The sequence below is a fragment of the Hypanus sabinus genome, chromosome 15, assembly GCF_030144855.1.
Source record: "Hypanus sabinus isolate sHypSab1 chromosome 15, sHypSab1.hap1, whole genome shotgun sequence".
Lineage (NCBI taxonomy): Eukaryota > Metazoa > Chordata > Chondrichthyes > Myliobatiformes > Dasyatidae > Hypanus > Hypanus sabinus.
In genome coordinates this window covers 48,207,694-48,224,885 of record NC_082720.1, presented here as the reverse complement: position 1 = coordinate 48,224,885, position 17,192 = coordinate 48,207,694, and the positions used below count along the sequence as shown (strand labels likewise).

General features: G+C 39.0%; 1 protein-coding gene across 12 annotated transcripts in view; it reads right to left on the bottom strand.

Annotated features, from left to right (window-relative positions):
• Positions 1–10,573: 10,573 nt before the first annotated feature.
• Positions 10,574–17,192, bottom strand: part of LOC132405488 (mitogen-activated protein kinase 9) — a 48,643-nt gene continuing 42,024 nt past the window's right edge. For 11 of the 12 annotated variants that reach the window (XM_059990334.1, XM_059990324.1, XM_059990328.1 and 8 more), the window contains one exon: positions 10,574–11,457. In XM_059990334.1, the coding sequence (XP_059846317.1) occupies positions 11,315–11,457 (143 nt within the window). In that variant the 3' untranslated portion in view covers positions 10,574–11,314. Of the gene's footprint in view, positions 11,463–17,192 lie in introns of all 12 variants that reach the window. The other variant, XM_059990336.1, reaches the window with a different exon arrangement.

The following is a 17,192-nucleotide window of genomic DNA, read 5'->3' as shown; positions in this document are numbered from 1 at the left end:
GGTGCGTCACATTAAGATAGAATTCAGAAGGCAGCTGTCTCATAAAACACTTGTGAATCTGATGTTTTGCAAAATTAACAAATTCATTGACACAGACTGCTGTCAGGTTGAGACTTCCAGCAAGATGCTCAAATCTGCCAAGCAAGCCACGTCACAGTACAAAGAAAGTTTGCAACAGAAAGAGAAAAGCTATTTGCATTAACATTTGGCTACTAGCGTTGAGACTGACAACAAAATACTCAATTATGTGTGTGTGCGTGTAAATAGTTTCAATAGGTGATCAAATAAATTGTTGTGTTCTTTCATAATCAAATGTCCCATATACATATACCCTTGGAGGTTGACTGGGGTGGGGGAGGTGGTGCTACCTTCCTGAAATGAGTTGTTGCAGGGTGGGATGTCTGTAAAGGCAATACAGAGACATGGGCCCTGGGCCTTTGGGTCACTGCATGTTGCAGCTCTTACCCCCACTTCTGCAGGATGAAGAAACTTCCATCCCCTGAGCTACTAACCACAGGCTGAGCATTAAGAGATGAGTACCTGTCAGCACTGGGCAGAAAATGGAAGAGTTTCCAGTTCAAGGTGAGGTTGAAGTCAAGGCAAGCCTGCAAGATTTGTGCATCTAGCAGGATTGGGGGAGGAGGGGTGGAGAGGTGAAGTGAATGCATGACGGCTGTCAGAGGGGTGGGGGTGTCTCGGTTCTGAGCAGTCGGGGAGTGGGTGAAGGCCCAGGTTGAGTATTGTGCAAGAGAATTTAGAACAGAGTTGATGAGGCAGAAAGGTGGGCAAAAACAATTAAAACTGATGTGTGCGTGCGGGGGGGGGGGGGTAGGGAGGTGGGATTGCAGCATAACAGGGGCAGTAGGGTGTGTGTACATGCAAACCTTTTTCTTGAATTACTGCATTCTTTCCAGGAATGTACACTCACAGCATTGTTAGCAGATTTTAAATCATCAATGGTCAAAGGACAGTGAAAGTTCCAAGATAGCATCGTGTGTAACTTGGTGGGAACATATAAAGTTACTATGTACCTCCATTCCCGTTAGGCAGGACTCGGAGACTTCCTGCTTCTTTCTGGAACAAAAAATTCAAACACTTCCCTTCCAGCTGGCAAAAGCTGGAACCTGTTTTTATCCTGAAGGACTTTTGATTTCTCTCACTTTCTAATCAAAGGTATAGACATGAACATTTGCATGGACCCAAGCCATGTCTATCTTCTTAACACAATGTGAAACAGTCCTTGTTCCAAACCTTCTTTGACATTTCATTTCAACTCTTTCTCCAAAACACTGATGACTCCTTCACATGCGGAACTCGTCAATTTTATAACTTGCCCTATCCCCAAACTTACTCAGATCATTTCACAAGTCCAGTCAAGTCACTTATTATTGTCATTTTGACCATAACTGCTGGTATAGTACACAGTAAAAGTGAAATGTTTTTCAGGACCATGGTGCTACATGAACAATACAAAAACTACACTGAACTACATAAACCAACACAAAACCACTCTAGACTACAGACCTACCTAGTACTGCGTAAAGTACACAGAACAGTGCAGGCATTACAATAAATAATAAACAATAGGCACAGCAGAGGGCCGTAGGTTGGTAGTCCGATGGCTTGGGGGAAGATCCGTTACATAGATAAACAACTGAATGGCGGCGTGCGGGATTCCGTCCATTTCTGTATTCCTGCTAAGTATTTCGTTGCCACAGATGTAGTCCAATTTAGAGTCCATTGGACAGCAGAATGGATGGGAGAGCCGGCCGGCTAGGGCTTGCTTTTTTCCTGGCATGGACTCTGCCCACTAGCCTCGCTTCCACTTCCTCACACACCGCTTACAACATCCCCACCTCTGACCACCAGCATCAGGCGACTCCGAGGACTGCAGGCCCGATTCCCTCAGCAAGCCAAGGTCGCGCAATCTAACCAGCAGATTTTCATGAAGATTTGTTTTTGGGCGATCTCTGTATTGTAGCAGTATCTGGCAATGGTAGATACTCGCTCTGGTATCCATCACCCTAAACCCTAATTGTGCCTTAATATTAAATTTAAAAAACTGAATTACTAAATTAACTAAAAACTAAATCAAAGTAGCACCAGATCCTGCCATGTGCTGCGCAACCTTCTGTCACCTCTCTACACATCCTGGATCTCTCTGGCTCCATTTCAAGAGACAAACTAGCTACTAACATTTACTAGAAGCCCACCAAATTCCAGAACTACCTTGACATGACCTGCTCTCACCCATCTCTGCTGTATCTGTTCTCAATGTGAGAGTTTCCACAACAAGGCATCTGAAACCTCCCCTTTACTGTGGCTGATGGAGCCCTCACTTATATTTCCTTCATTTCATATATTTCTGCTCTTACCCCCTTCTCCTTTGTCCTCACCTGTCACCCAACTTCCATATCAAGCACATCATAGAACATGTAACAGTAAAGGCCCTTCTGCCATGTTGTTGTACCAACCTTTTAACCAACTCAAAAATTAATCTAACCCTTCTCTCCTACATATCCCTTCATTATTCTATCATGCGTGTGCCTATCTAACAGTCTCAAATGTCCCTAATGTATCTGCCTTTACCACCATCTCTGGCAGCAGGCTCCATGCAGCCACCATTCTGTGTAAAAAAAATGTTATCTCTGATATTCCTACCCCAACTTTCTTCAAACCATCTTACAGTTATGCCCTCTTGTATGAGCCAGTTCAGTCCTGGGAAAAAGATACTGGCTGTGCACTCGACCAATGCCTCCTATTATCTTATACACCTCTCATCCTCCTCTCCAATGAGAAAAGCAATAGCTTGCTCAACCTTTCCTCATATGACAATACTCTCTAAACCAGGAAGCACCCTGGTAAATTCCTTTGCACCCTCTCTAAAGCTTCCACCCTTCCTATAAGTGATCAGAACTGAATACAATACTCTAAGTGTAGTCTAACCAGAGTTTTATACAGCCACAACGTTACCTCACATCTCTTGAGCCAAAGCACGTATATGACCACTTAACCTCTCTAACTTGCGCAGAAACTTCAAGGGATCTCTGGACGTGGACCCCAAGATCCCCGTGTTTCTCCACACTGCTAAGAATCCTACCACCCACCCTGTACACTACCTTCAAGTTCAATCTTCCAAAGTGTGTCACTTAACACTTTTTTAGATTTCTCAACCTATGCTTTGCATCCCATCAATGTCCCGTTGTGGCCCTACTAAAACCTTCTACACTGCCCACATCACTCATTTTCATATCACCTGCAAATATAATAATCCACCTTTCCATGTCCTCATCCAAGTCACTTATAAACATCATGAAGATCAGCAGTCCAATATTCGATCCCTGCAGAACACCACTGGGCATTGATCTCCAGATAGAGTACAATTCAGACATAATCATGGCTGAAAGATTACAGCTGGGAGCTTAATGTCCAAAGATACACATTGTCTTGAAAGGACACGCAGGAAATTAAGGGAGCAGCATTGCATTGTTTGTAAAAAAAAAATGAAATCAAATCATTAGGAAGAGGTGACATAGAGTTGGAAGGTGTTGAATCATCGTGGATAGATCTAAGGAAATGCTCTTAATTTTGTTTCCTCTACAGCACCTATAAAAGTATTAAAGTGGATTTAATCTGGCTTTTTTGACACTGATCAACAGAAAAGACTCTCATGGCAAAGTGAAAACAAATTTCTACAATTTGGTCTAAATTTATTACAATTACTAAACACAAATGAATAGATTGCCTTATTACTCACCCCCTGCAAGTTAATATTTAGTAGGTGCACTTCTGGCAGCAATTATAGCATTGAGTCTGTGTGGATAGGTCTCTATTAGCTTTGCACAGCTGGACACTAATTTTTCCCTATTCTTTACAAAACTGTTCAAGCTGTCAGATTGCATGGAGATCAGGAGTGAAGTTCAGTCACAAATTCTCAATTGGATTGAGGTCTGGGCTCTGACTTGGCCTCTCCAGGACAGTAACTTTGCTGTTTTTAAGCCATTCCTGTATAGTTCTGGCTTTATGCTTGGGGGCATCTTCTTACAAATTTCCTAAACATAGTGCTTAGACTGATGGCCAAAAAGCTCAATTTTGCTTTAATCAAATCATAGAACCTTCTTCCAGCTTACTTCATAGTCTCCCACATACCTTCTGGCAAACTCTAGCTGAGATTTTGTGAGATTGTTTTCAACAATGGCTTTCTCTCCGCTACTCTCCCATAAAGCTGCGCCTCGTAAAGTACCCAGGCAACAGTTGTTGGATGCAGTCTCTCCCAACCTAGCCACTGAAGCTTAACTCCTCCAGTGGTCATAGGTCTCTTCACGGCCTCCCTCACTAGTCCCCTTTTCGCACAGTCATTCCGTTTTTGAGGACAGCCTGGTCTAGGCAGATTTACAGCTGTGCCATATTCTTTCCATGTCTTACTGATTGACTTTAACTGTACTCCAAGGAATATTCAGAAACTTGAAAATTTTCTTGTATTCATCCTCTGACTTGTGCTTTTTAATAATGTTTTTGTAGAATTGCTTGCAGTATTCTTTTGTCTTTATGGTGTAGTTTTTGCCAAGATACTGACTCACCAGCAGTTGGACCTTCCAGATGGAGCTATGCTTTTACTACAATCAATTGAAACACATTGATGGCACACAGCTAATCTCCATTTAATTAATTTTGAGAGTTCTAAAACCAAGTGGCTGCACCAGTGACGTTTTGGTGTGTCATATTAAGGGGGGTGGGGTGTGAATACTTATGCAACCAATTATTTTGTGTTTTATATTTGTAATTAACTTAGATTACTTTGTTGAGATCTGTTTTCACTTTGACACAAAAGAATCTTCTGTTGTTGATCAGTGTTTAAAAAAAGGCACAAATTAGATCCACTGTGATTTAATGGTGTAAAACAACAAACCTTGAAAATTTCTGGGGGTGGGGTGGAGGTGAATACCTTTTATAGGTACTGTATGTCTGAGAGCAAACAGACTGAAAACAACCATTTTGTGCAGCACTTGTGCTCTGTCCACAATGACCGCCTTAGCTCTCAAATTCATGCCATTTCAACTTCCCTTCCCAAATATACGGCTCTGTTATTGGCCTTCAGTGCCATGGCGAGGCCAAGTGCCAATCAGAACACCTCATATCCGAGTGGTATGGACATTAAATTTACCATTTTCTGGTAACTCACATCCCTTTTCCATCTGATCCATCCAGCTTTCTCACTCTTTTCTCCATATCCCCATTATCTAGCTTTATTCCCTTGCCAGTTGACTCCATTTGCTCATCACCCACACATTTTACTGCTGGGTCTCCTGTCCAAACCCCTCCACTCAAATTTGTTCCAGATGCCCATCAGATTCAACGACCATTTTCCACCTTCTAGCCTGTTTCTACCTCACACTCATCCCACCTTGGATCCATGGCCCCTCCCATTTTTCCTGCTTGCTCTCTTTATATTGTTCACCCATCATCCGCTCTCTCCCAATTCCATTCATCCGCTACCTGACCCCATATATCCATCACTTTGTTTTACTTTGGCGCACCCTTCCTATCAACTCTTGATAATCATCTCCTCTTTACATACCGAGTCCTGAAGTTAGGTTTCAATCATATTGACCTTCCCTTGACCACTATAGATGCTGCCTAATCCCATTGTTCCTTTAGCAATTTTGACCCCAGAGCTTGAATTATAAAGGGAGTAGATAGGCTAGGTCATTTTCTTTGGAACAAAAGATGCCATGTGATAACACATAAGTATTTAAAATTATGAGAAGCATAGATCTCTTCATAAAGGTGTCCAAAGTTAGACAGCATAAGCTTAAAGTGAGAGGAAGGAAATTTAAAGGGTTATTGAGGGATTTTTTTCACTCAAAAACTAATTGGTATCTGAAATAAGCGGCCAGAGGAGGAACAGTAACAATATTTAGCAAGAATTTTCATTGGTGCACGAATGAGCAGGAAATAGGGCACAGAGGGGTGTAGAATTAACACAGGACTGATGATTGACATGAAGGGTCTGTTTCTATTCTGTATGATTCTAGGAGAGGCAAGTATTCAACAATTCACACTTCAAGCTTCCCTTGCCAGTTAAATTCTGAAAAGTCAGTCTCTTCCTCTTTCACTCACCCTTTTTTGCAGCATTTTGTGGAATTCTATACCATACAGACTGACCTTTTAAAATAAAAAGGGGAAAGGAGGAGCCGATACAATGACCAAATACTAAATTCCTACCAATATTTCCTCTTGTCACTGAAAATGTGATTGGAATGACAAACTTCTAAGGATTACACTACTTTATAATCATTATGGGAAAATATATTTCTTGAATTTAACTATCCAGAAATAACATGCATTGACATTGTTCAGAAATGTAAATGAACATAACATGCAAATAACATTGAGATATAAATGTAGATTCACACTACATTTTTATGGCAATTTGATGAGTGTAGTTTATGAGGAAAAATATAAAAGTTCACAGTGTTTTTGAAGACCACAGTTTTATTTGCATTCACATGTGAATCCTCTGTAGAGAGGCTCTTAGGTAAAATTGCTTTTGGAAAAACCTTCAGATTTATCTTAAACCATTCTATATCCTGGAGCAGTTGACGTTAGCTGATCATAATAGTTCCTTTAAAAACAAAGTAATCTATAAAAATCTTTTCTTAAAAAAAACAAAAAGCAGAACTGTTGTCAGTACAAAAAAAAGCACCATCTAATGTCAAACTTGAAATCAAAATAAAAAATCCAGCATGAATGTCAATTGGCAACAATCTTTATATACAAGATCTCTTATTGCACAAACACCGTGTAACAGGCAGACGATGGAACATAGCTGGTTAGGTTGCAAGTACATTTTCAAGTAACTACTTTAAAAGCACTTGTAACATTAACAGCTTCAGGATACCAGTACTTAACAGCAGCCCTTTCTGTCAACATTATGCTTACTCAATGGAAATGACTCAGAGCATGAACAGAAAAACACTTTGCAAATATCAGGCCTTGACGCTGCTAATCTTTGACAACTATAACAGAAAAACATGGAAGTCCATAGAATTCACAACTCAATTTGTACATTGTATTATGTCGCAGGGGGCCTGAAATTGACAAAACATTGATACTGATTTTATTTAGCTCTGGTTTAGCGTCAAGCCCTGATGCACACTGAGATCAAACATATACATATACACCTATAGTGGCTACAAACAGTTAAAAGCTTTACACTTATCTTTCTCCAATCTTAATACAATCATTCTAAACAGCTTAAGGAAATCAAATTTTTGTGCAAACCACCTTCATGTGCAGTTTGTGCAATCTTGCCATGAGGCTTAGGCACCCAATGATTATAAACAAACATGCTTAAAGATGCAATTGTTTCAATTCATCATAACATTGCCTCTAAGACACATTACTCCTCAAACAGACACAAAACTGTAAAGCCCCAAAATCATTCCAGGTGAGCAGTTGAGTTCTAGCAAATTTTAAATACTTCATAAGTGCAAACAAGGGGCAATGTGATACAAGGTTTATTAAGCAAAGAATTTGGATATGGAAATGTGAACTCAGTATTTTATATGCAGCTTCTATAGAAAATTAATATATAACAAATGAGCAAGATACCAAAAGTCAGACCTAGCATACGTGACAAGACAAATCAATATTTTCCATTAAATGTTAAATGCCACAGTATCTTAAATTTCTCCACAGATGTGGCACATTTAGGAAGTATTTCCAGCTTCCATTGGATGTGATTAATTTATTTTGGGAAGGGTTTGTATTATATGCTAATCAAACTGCAGTTATGTTGCTGTGGCAAGACTCCATTCACTTAAAGCTAATCCATCTAATGACAATTGAAGTTCAGTTGAAAGATGACTTAACTCCACTCAGCTTTAACTTGCTGTCAATTGAACAGAACTACTAGTAATTGAAGGTAAAATTATTTTTCTATTAACTATACATAATCCAAAAATAAGTTACTGAAACAATTTCAAATGTTTTGATAAAACAAGGCACTATTTCATTAGTCTTACTGAGAAATTTTTTTAAAAAATCTCCATGTTTCAGTACTACCTTGCAACTAAAGCTAGATTGTAAAACATTAGTACTACTGTATCATTATTGTTAATTTTTTCCCATGAAACAAGAACTTCAACATCAGAAGTGAAGGTTAACTACATATCTTAAGAAAAAAAGGAAATGAACACACTTATGTCAAAACCCAGGTGGGTCTGGATTAAATTATCAGAAAATTTGCAGTGATATACTGTAAATAATTGGGTGGGTGGAGATACATCTCTACCAAAAGAGGTGTAAGGTGTTTCTTCCCTCTGCTAGCCTGAAGGTCACCCTAGGACAAGGAGACACCTGCTTAGCTCCCCCATCAGGGTCACATGAAGCCATGGGAGCAGGTGGTGCATATCACAAGTCCTGATTATGTGATTACTGATGCCAAGAAGATAATCTCTGAAGAGTATTGATAATGGCTGGGGTCACCCCTTCTGGAAAGACACTGACCAGAAGGCAGCAATGGCAAACCACTTCTGTAGAAAAATTTGCCAAGAACAATCATGGTCATAGAAAGACAGTGATCGCCCATGTCATACAATGTGGCATATAATGATGATGACTATAAATACAGGTGATAGAACTCTGTTACAACAAACATTCCTGGGCAATATTTCATTCAGTTAGTATTGAAAATTATCCTTAAACAATGTAATGCAAAGATTAAAAATTAAAGATGCAGGAAAAAAAATCATACATTTCTATTATACAAGCCATAGCTCAAATTAATTGTACCTTTACTATGAAGCAAGGTTTTAAACATTGAGTTTAACCATCCTAGTTCACTACACAGAAAAATTATTTTGCAAACTGATGCGTGAAACAACTTACAAAATCTACTTTGGTTTGGAGTTTATTTACTACATGAACCTACTGCTCCATTTTTAATTCAAAGCATTTTGTTTTTAATTTACAATTTAAGAGATGCACTTTGTTCAAAGATGAATGTACTGCAGCTAATTTAGATCTTTAATCCAAGTTCTCTGATGACAAGGCCATGTACTTTAGCCTCTCTTACTTACCTATACCTCAAATTCTATTGCTCATAAATTCAGCATCAGCTGATGTTTTACTGGCAAAGAGCAGGTGGGAGGGGAAACCCTAATCTGAAATGGTTCAACCTCTTTTCTCCCCTTTATGAATCCTAGGACAATAAAAACCTAAAATTATATTGGCCAGCTAAATTTGTTTATTCCAACATCTGCAAGGAAAATACATGATCAAAGGTTTTCATTTATTCCAGGAAATGCAGGCCTGCCTACATATTCCTGACATCTTGCCGTACTAAGGCAAGAGGAGATGTCAGGGTGGAGCATGAAGTGAAATACCTACATTCAAAGAATGATCTGTTTACTTTTTTCAATTATAGCACTAATTAACACAATGCCAAAAATGACAGAATTCAGCACCGGGGATGGTTTGAGTCAATCCACTCCAAACAGGTAGGAATCTGAAAAAGTATAACCCCTCGGCACAAAATATCCTAAAAAACTTGGCTTTAGGATATTCAAATAGACAAAACACAGTGCTAAAGGGCACTTGGCAATTCCACGTTGCTCTTTCCAAGTGCCAAACCAGTAACTTTCAAGCCATGGGCACAGAGAGAATGCCAAATTATTCAAATACTATCTGCACAAAAAAATCAGCGATTATTTATATTGAAATTAACAATTCTATTTAACATGTTATAAAATTCATGTCTAGATTTAATTTAATTTCAATTTTTACCTTCAATTGACAAAACCAGTTTGTAATAATAGCCGAAAACCAAAAACACCTTCATGACAATCTCTCTTCAATAACCTGCCATTCCACTCTTTCAGTTTGCAGTTACCGTCTGGTAGAAGACCACAATTTTGTTCAAGTAGCATACAAGGGCAGGCCTTACGTTAAACAACAGATACTTGCATCAGCAGAGCTATTCAAATTTAAAAGAAATTTACGCTCCAACAAAAGAGATAGGGATGACTTCCTCTGTGCATAATATATTCAGAAATCTGATAAGTTTAGTGTATAATTTTGCTACAGATCATAGAAGAAATTTTGCCTATACATTCCATAATAATGCAATCTTTTTTTTGGTTTGAATTATTTAACTTTACCGGCAAGTTGAAATTCTTGCCATTAGTGCAGTTTTAAAAAGGCATACTGGTTAGTTGTTGCCATATAAGTTTAAGGCAATAGATTTTAACTACAATTTATTCTGGACTAAATGGATTTACTCTAGTGGGATACACAATAAGTATTCTAAACAGAAGTTTTTCATGATAACCTTTGGCTTATTCTCCAAGCAATGAAAACTTTACAAGGCACATTAAATGTTAATATTGGGTTTGTATTTCTATGAATTTGTTTTGAAAATCCCAAATGAACTCATTTCAAAAACCCGCATTTCAACATTTTCAAATGGCTTTAGCAATGTTCCTCCACAACAGGGAAATCATTACTATAACTCTGTGCTATTTGTTAAAACGTAGTCATTTAGAAGCTATTTTCTCTTTCCCCCCACCCCCCCCCCCCCCCCCCCGTTTAAACTATAGACATGAAGCTGAGTTCTGTCCTTCTTGGTCATCTTGGACAATCAAATTTGCCTAATAAATTACAAGTATATCATTCGACCAATTAGAAAATCCATTTTACAAGGTCTTAAACTGGATCTTTATTCTAATCTAGCCAATGAAAAGTAAGTTAAAAGCTCAGACCAACATCATACAAAAACTTTTATCTTGCTTTCTACTACCAGAAATAATTGCTTAAATAATTAACGTAATAGATCTGAAGTCCACAACATTGCATCTTTAGAGCTCATTAATATACCAGTAACATACGGAACATGTGAAGAAATGATTAGAAAATATGAAGGGCTGCTAGTTGCTTCCTTTACATACTTTTGGAATGCACTTAAATCTTAAACAAATGTGTGAGATCATGAGGACGAAGTGTTGGTATATTTTGCACACATTTATATTCTTCACATTTTTCCCACATCTGCTCATCTGAATTTGGGGCTAAGAGCAGTTTGCACAAATATACATTGCATTATAAATTTCCTTTTCAAATTTTACAAGACTTATTTGTAACCAAAACCAGGCAATCATACAGTAAAGCACAGGCATTATGTTTGTGGTACATGCAACATATATGTATATATAATCATTGTAATGGGGTTTCATTAAATTAAAAGCAACTCAAGCCAAGAATAACAGTTGTAGTTACTTTCTGATAATGCTCATTTTTGAAGTCAGGAGGCTGATCACCTGCAACCATCAAGTGGTCCTGTTGAAGCATCCAGGCTGCTGTCGGTATCGGAAGCCAAGGTCTGCTCTGTTGACATGGATGATATGTCATTGATAGAGGAAGACTGAGAGGGACTGTTGTTGTTATTCACTGCTGCATCTGTTCTAAGAAAACAAAAAAAGTAATAAAACCTGAGAAAATAGCAAATTGTTTTGCAAATGCATGCCCCAGAATACTTCTTTTTAAGAAAAGGAACAGCAAAACTCACACAAACTATCTACGCTAAAATGCCTGCAAGGGAGACAAATGAAGATCTCAAATTTCTTACCCCACACAAAGAAATAATCAGAAGCTAAGAGGATATAGACAGTGTAGACCCTATTTGGTAATTCACAAGAGAAAGAGTGATACTTTCTCCTTTCCTATAATTTATACAAACAAAAAAATACAATGCTCAAAAAGATAAACATTCTAATAATGAGTTAAGAGTAGTACGAGTTCTAAACTATCTTGGCACAAAGTGCAAAAGGTAGAATCAGTTTACATTGTGAAAAAGAAGCTTCTCGTAGGACTACTCTACAAGCCTCCAAATAACAACTACGGTCAGAACAAAGTACAAGTTTAAAAAAAAATGGGGCCTTTAAAAATAGTGCTGCAGTAATCCTTATAAAATTGGATATGTCAAACTAGCAAAGGCTTTGTGTGAATGAAAGGTATAAACTGTTGTGACAACTACTGGTAGATTAGGAAACATTCAAGAAACTAAAGGATTTCTTAAAAATAAATAAATCAGTAGAAGTACGATAACAGAGACCGACCAATGTAGTGGCTTGGGATTCAATGCAACAACACCCTGCTGTCCACAATTTAGAATATACTAAGATAGCCACACTTTCAAGAGAAAAATACATCATATTTTTCTACACTGGAGTAGGAGTTGTGTGGTGCAAGGGTGCAGCGTAGTGGTTCACATAACACTTTAAAGCGGCAGTGATCAGGGTTCAATTCTCGCTACTGTCTGTAAGGAGCTTATATGTTTTCCCTGTGACCCCACGAGTTTCTCCTCGGCTACTCCAGTGTCTTCCAATGTTCCAAAAGATATACAAGTTAGGGTTAGTAAGTGTGGGCATGCCATGTTGAATTTGCAGGCTCCCCCAGCACATCTTGACTGCGTTGGTAATTGACGCAAACAATGCATTTCCTTGTACGTTTTGATGTACATGTGACAAATAAAGTAAATCGTCAAAAACTTGTGATGAAACAACAATCTGTTTTATTTGCTTAGTTTAAAGTAAATCTCGCAGATACACATAAATACTTAATGTTTTATCTATTTACAAGTCTTCTAATATTTGGAAAAACAATTATCATGCAAGTCATCAACTTGCTGAACTTCTGTTATCACAGGTATTTTCTGTTTGTTGCAGGAATCACTACAGTCTTTTTTTTGCATTAATGCACAGTACAGGTTTCCCCGCTATCTGAACGTAGAGTGTTCCTATGAAACCGTTTGTAAGCCCAAATGTCATAACGCAAAGAAGCAATTTCCATTAATTTATATGGGAAAAATTTCTGAGCATTCCCAGACCCAAAAAATAACCTACCAAATCAAAACAAATAACATAAAACCTAAAATAACACGAACATATAGTAAAAGCAGGAATGATATGATAAATATCCAGCCTATATAAAGTAGAAATATTATATGTACAGTGTAGTTTCACTTAGCAAAATCGGGAAGACAGTGAGCCAAAATCGATGTGGAGAGAAAAGAAAAAAAATTGGCACATACACGCATGCACACACAACTGACAAATGTAAGGTGTTAAACTTTGGGATGAAAAACCAGGGTAGGACTTACATGGTGAGCAGAAGGGAATTGAGGAGTGCAGTAGAACAGAGAAATCTAAGAATATAGAGTCATGTTCATTAAAAGTGGTGTCACAAATAGATAGGGTCATGAGAGCTTTTGACATATTGGTCTTCATAAATCAAAGTAGAGTACAGAGGATGTTATGTTGAAGTTGCACAAGATGTGAATGAGGCCTAATTGGAATATTTTGTGCAGTTCTGATCAACTATCTACAGAAAGATATCAATAAGATTGAAAGAGTGCAGAAAAAAATTTACAAGAGTGTTGCCATGACTTCAGGACCTTTGTTACAGAGAAACTTTGAATAGAAGGTTAGGACTTTATTCCCTAGAACATAGGAGAATGAATTGATAAAGGTGTACAAAATTATGGGAGGTATAGACAGGGTAAATGCAAGCAGGCTTTTTCCACCAAGGTTGGGGCAGACGAGAACTAAAGGTCATGGATTAAGAGTGCAAGGGTGAAAGATGAACTATTTAAGGAAAATATGAGGAGGAACTTCTTCACTCGAGACAATGGTGAGAGTGTGGAACTTGCTGCCAGCAGAAGTGGTAGACCCTGGTTTGATTTCAACACCTGAGAAATTTGGATTGATACTTGGATGAGAGAGGTATGGATGGCTATGATCCAGATACAGGATGATGCAACCAGGCAGATTAATAATTTGACATAGACTAAAGGGTCAAATGGCCTGTTTTGGTGCTACAGTGTTCTATAGTTCTATTACTTTAAGGCTCACAATAAATAGAGGAACCTTCTCTTAGGGAATGAGGGGAGCATGTAACTGAACTGGCAGTTGGGGAGCACTTTGGATCCAGTAAATACAAGTCTATTAGTTTAAAAATAATTATGCAAATAGATAAACCACTTCTACAGATTGAAGTCCTGAGCTGGAGAAGGGCCAACCTTGAGGCTAGTCGGCAGGATCGACTTGGGGCCATAAAGGCAAAGGAACAGTTGGCAAGTGGGAGAATTTTAAAAGGATCATATTAGGAGTCCAGAGGCAGCAAGTTCCTGTTAGGGTGAAGTATCCCTGGCTGATGAGCAGTAAGCAAGATTGAAAGAGTACAGAGAAAATTTACAAGGATATTGCCGGGTCTGGAGGACCTGAGTTATAAGGAAAGGTTGAATAGGTTAGGATTTTATTTCTTGGAATGTAGAAGATTGAGAGGAGATTTGATAGATGTATACAAAATTATAAGGGATATTAATAGGGTGCATAGTTCGCTGAAAGAAACCACACAACAGGGCTGTGAAGATGTTTAGCATGCTGGCTAAATGGAAACAGGCTAGCCCAGGCATGGGCAAACTGCGGCCCGCGGGCCATATGCGGCCCGTTAAGCTTTTTAATCTGGCCCGCAGAACTTGATGAAATTATATTAATAAACCTTGTTAACGTTTTCTCCTCGCAATTCTGGCATTTTCCCAATAGATGACGCACTCTATATACATTGACCTTTGTTGAGGTGCAGCGTATTACTCCACATTTGCGCTTTACTTTGTGACCTTGTGGCGACCCATTTCCTGGCACATCCGAACCGGCTCACAATTAGCCAGCGTTCCGGCTAAGAGAGATCGCCTGCGGGGATTTGCGAGCACAGAGCTCCGCATACCGGCGCGCTCTCCCTGCTTTGTCATTGTGCGGGTCGTTGTTGAGTTTTGGCACAGGGGACAATTGAATAAGAAGGAGCAGGACAAGTAGACCTGCATCTCCTACCGTTTTTGAAATAAAGACAGTCCGGAGGAGAGTGATGATGATAATATCTTGAAGGATAACAGAATTTTCAATGCTTTAAAATAATAACTGTTACTATTAAAAAAAAGCTGTATTTTATTCATTTAATTTTCAGTGTTTTAAAAGTCATTTCAATAAATAGCTAAATACCATGGGACTTCAAAGACAGATATTTTGTTGTAATGCATTTGTTCATTTTCAATTGAAATTAAAGCACGTTTTCTACATATCCCATGATATTTTATTTTCTCTTATGAGGTGTATTACCAAAACACTCCGTCCATCTGCTCCTGGTCCGGCCCCCCTGTCAAATTTTAGAACCCTTTGTGGCCCTCAAGTCAAAAAGTTTGCCCACCCCTGGGCTAGCCCCTACTAACATCAATGGATCTGGGGTTGAGAAGGTGAACAGCTTCAAGTTCCTCAGCAGAGAATCTCACGTGGTCTGTACAGACCAGCTGTGTGGTGAAAAAGGTACAACAGCACCCCTTGGGCCCCCAAATCCCAAGAACTTTCTATAGGAGCACAATTGAGAGCATCCGGACTAGCTGCAAAACTGCCTGGTATGGGAACAGTACCTCTCTCAATTGCAGGACTCTGCAGAGAGTGGTGCGGACAGCCCAATGCATCTGTAGATGTGAACTTCCCACTATTCCGGACATTTACAGACACAGGTGTGTAAAAAGGGCCCAAAGGATCATTAGGAACCCAAGGCACCCTGACCACGAACTGTTCCAGCTGCTACCATCCGGGAAATGGTACTGCAGCATAGAAGGCAGGACCAACAGGCTCTGAAACAGCTTCTTCCACCAGTCCATTAGACTGCTTAATCCATACCGACACAAATGTATTTCTATATTACACGGACTGTCCTGTTGTACATGCTATTTATTATAAATTACTATACACTGCACATTTAGACAGAGAAGTAACGTAAAGATTTTTTACTCCTTATGTATATGAAGGAAGTAAGTAATAAAGTCAATTCAATTAATCAGTTGGAGCATGTGTTTGGGAGCAGGGACATCATTTGCAGCTACATGTCATTGGTGTGGCTGCTCTTGGAATATTGTGTGTAATTTTAGTTACTGCCTTATACACAAGACATTATCAAGCTGGAGAGGGTGCAGGAGAAATATACGAGGATGCAATCTGATCTAGAGGAACTTAGTTATAGAGAGAAGTTGGTCACGTTAGATCTTTATTCCTTTGGGCACAGTGGAAAAAGTGGAAAACCTTGGTGGAAAAAGCCTGCTTGCATTTACCCTGTCTATACCTCCCATAATTTTGTACACCTTTATCAATTCATTCTCCTATGTTCTAGGGAATAAAGTCCTAACCTTCTATTCAAGGTTTCTCTGTAACAAAGGTCCTGAAGTCATGGCAACACTCTTGTAAATTTTTTTCTGCACTCTTTCAATCTTATAGATTTATACAAGTGACCTTATAGATTTATTAAATCATGAAAGGTATGGATAAGATGGATGGTAATAGTCTTTTTCCTAGGGTTGGAGAGTCCAAAACTAGAAGGCACAAATACAAGATAAGAGGGGAAGGGTGTAAAGGAGATCTGAGAAGTAACCTCCAGAAGAAACAGTCAAGTAGGTACAGTTACAGCATTTAGATGACGCATGTGGATAGGTACATGCAGGGGAAGAATTTGGAGGGTTAAGAACCAAACGTGGGTAACTGTGACTAGCAGGGAGGATCACAAACATGAGAAAATCTGCAGATGCTGGAAATCCAATGCTGGAATAACTCAGCAGGTTAGGCAGCATCTATGGAAATGAATAAACAGTTGACATTTCAAACTGAGACCTTTCATTAGGAATCCTGACGAAGGGTCTTAGCCTGAAGCATCGACTGTATATTCTTTTCCATAGATGCTGCCTGGCCTTCAGCATTTTGTGTGTTTATCAGGGAGGAAGCTGGGGTCAGTATTGACCAGTTGGGCTGAAGGTTCTGTTTCTGTGCAATATTAACTTAACCTATCCAGACATGGTTTTAACACCCATTGATCGACCATGGATGCTGTGTCCTAGCTGTCTTACTGTGTCCAAGCCAGGGCAGTACAATATGGAGGGCAAGCTGTTACCCATGCAGCAGGCTCCCTTCTTCACTCAGATGATTAATCAAAAGGAACGGCAGAGATCGATACAGTTTGGCACCAGCAGTGTCGCAGAAATTGCCAGTCAGTGTTAAACTCAACAAGGGATTGCCATAGGGGCTCCTACTCTTAATTTTTTTTCACTCCCTCCCTTGAGTGAATATAGCTGCAAGGCAGCAGAG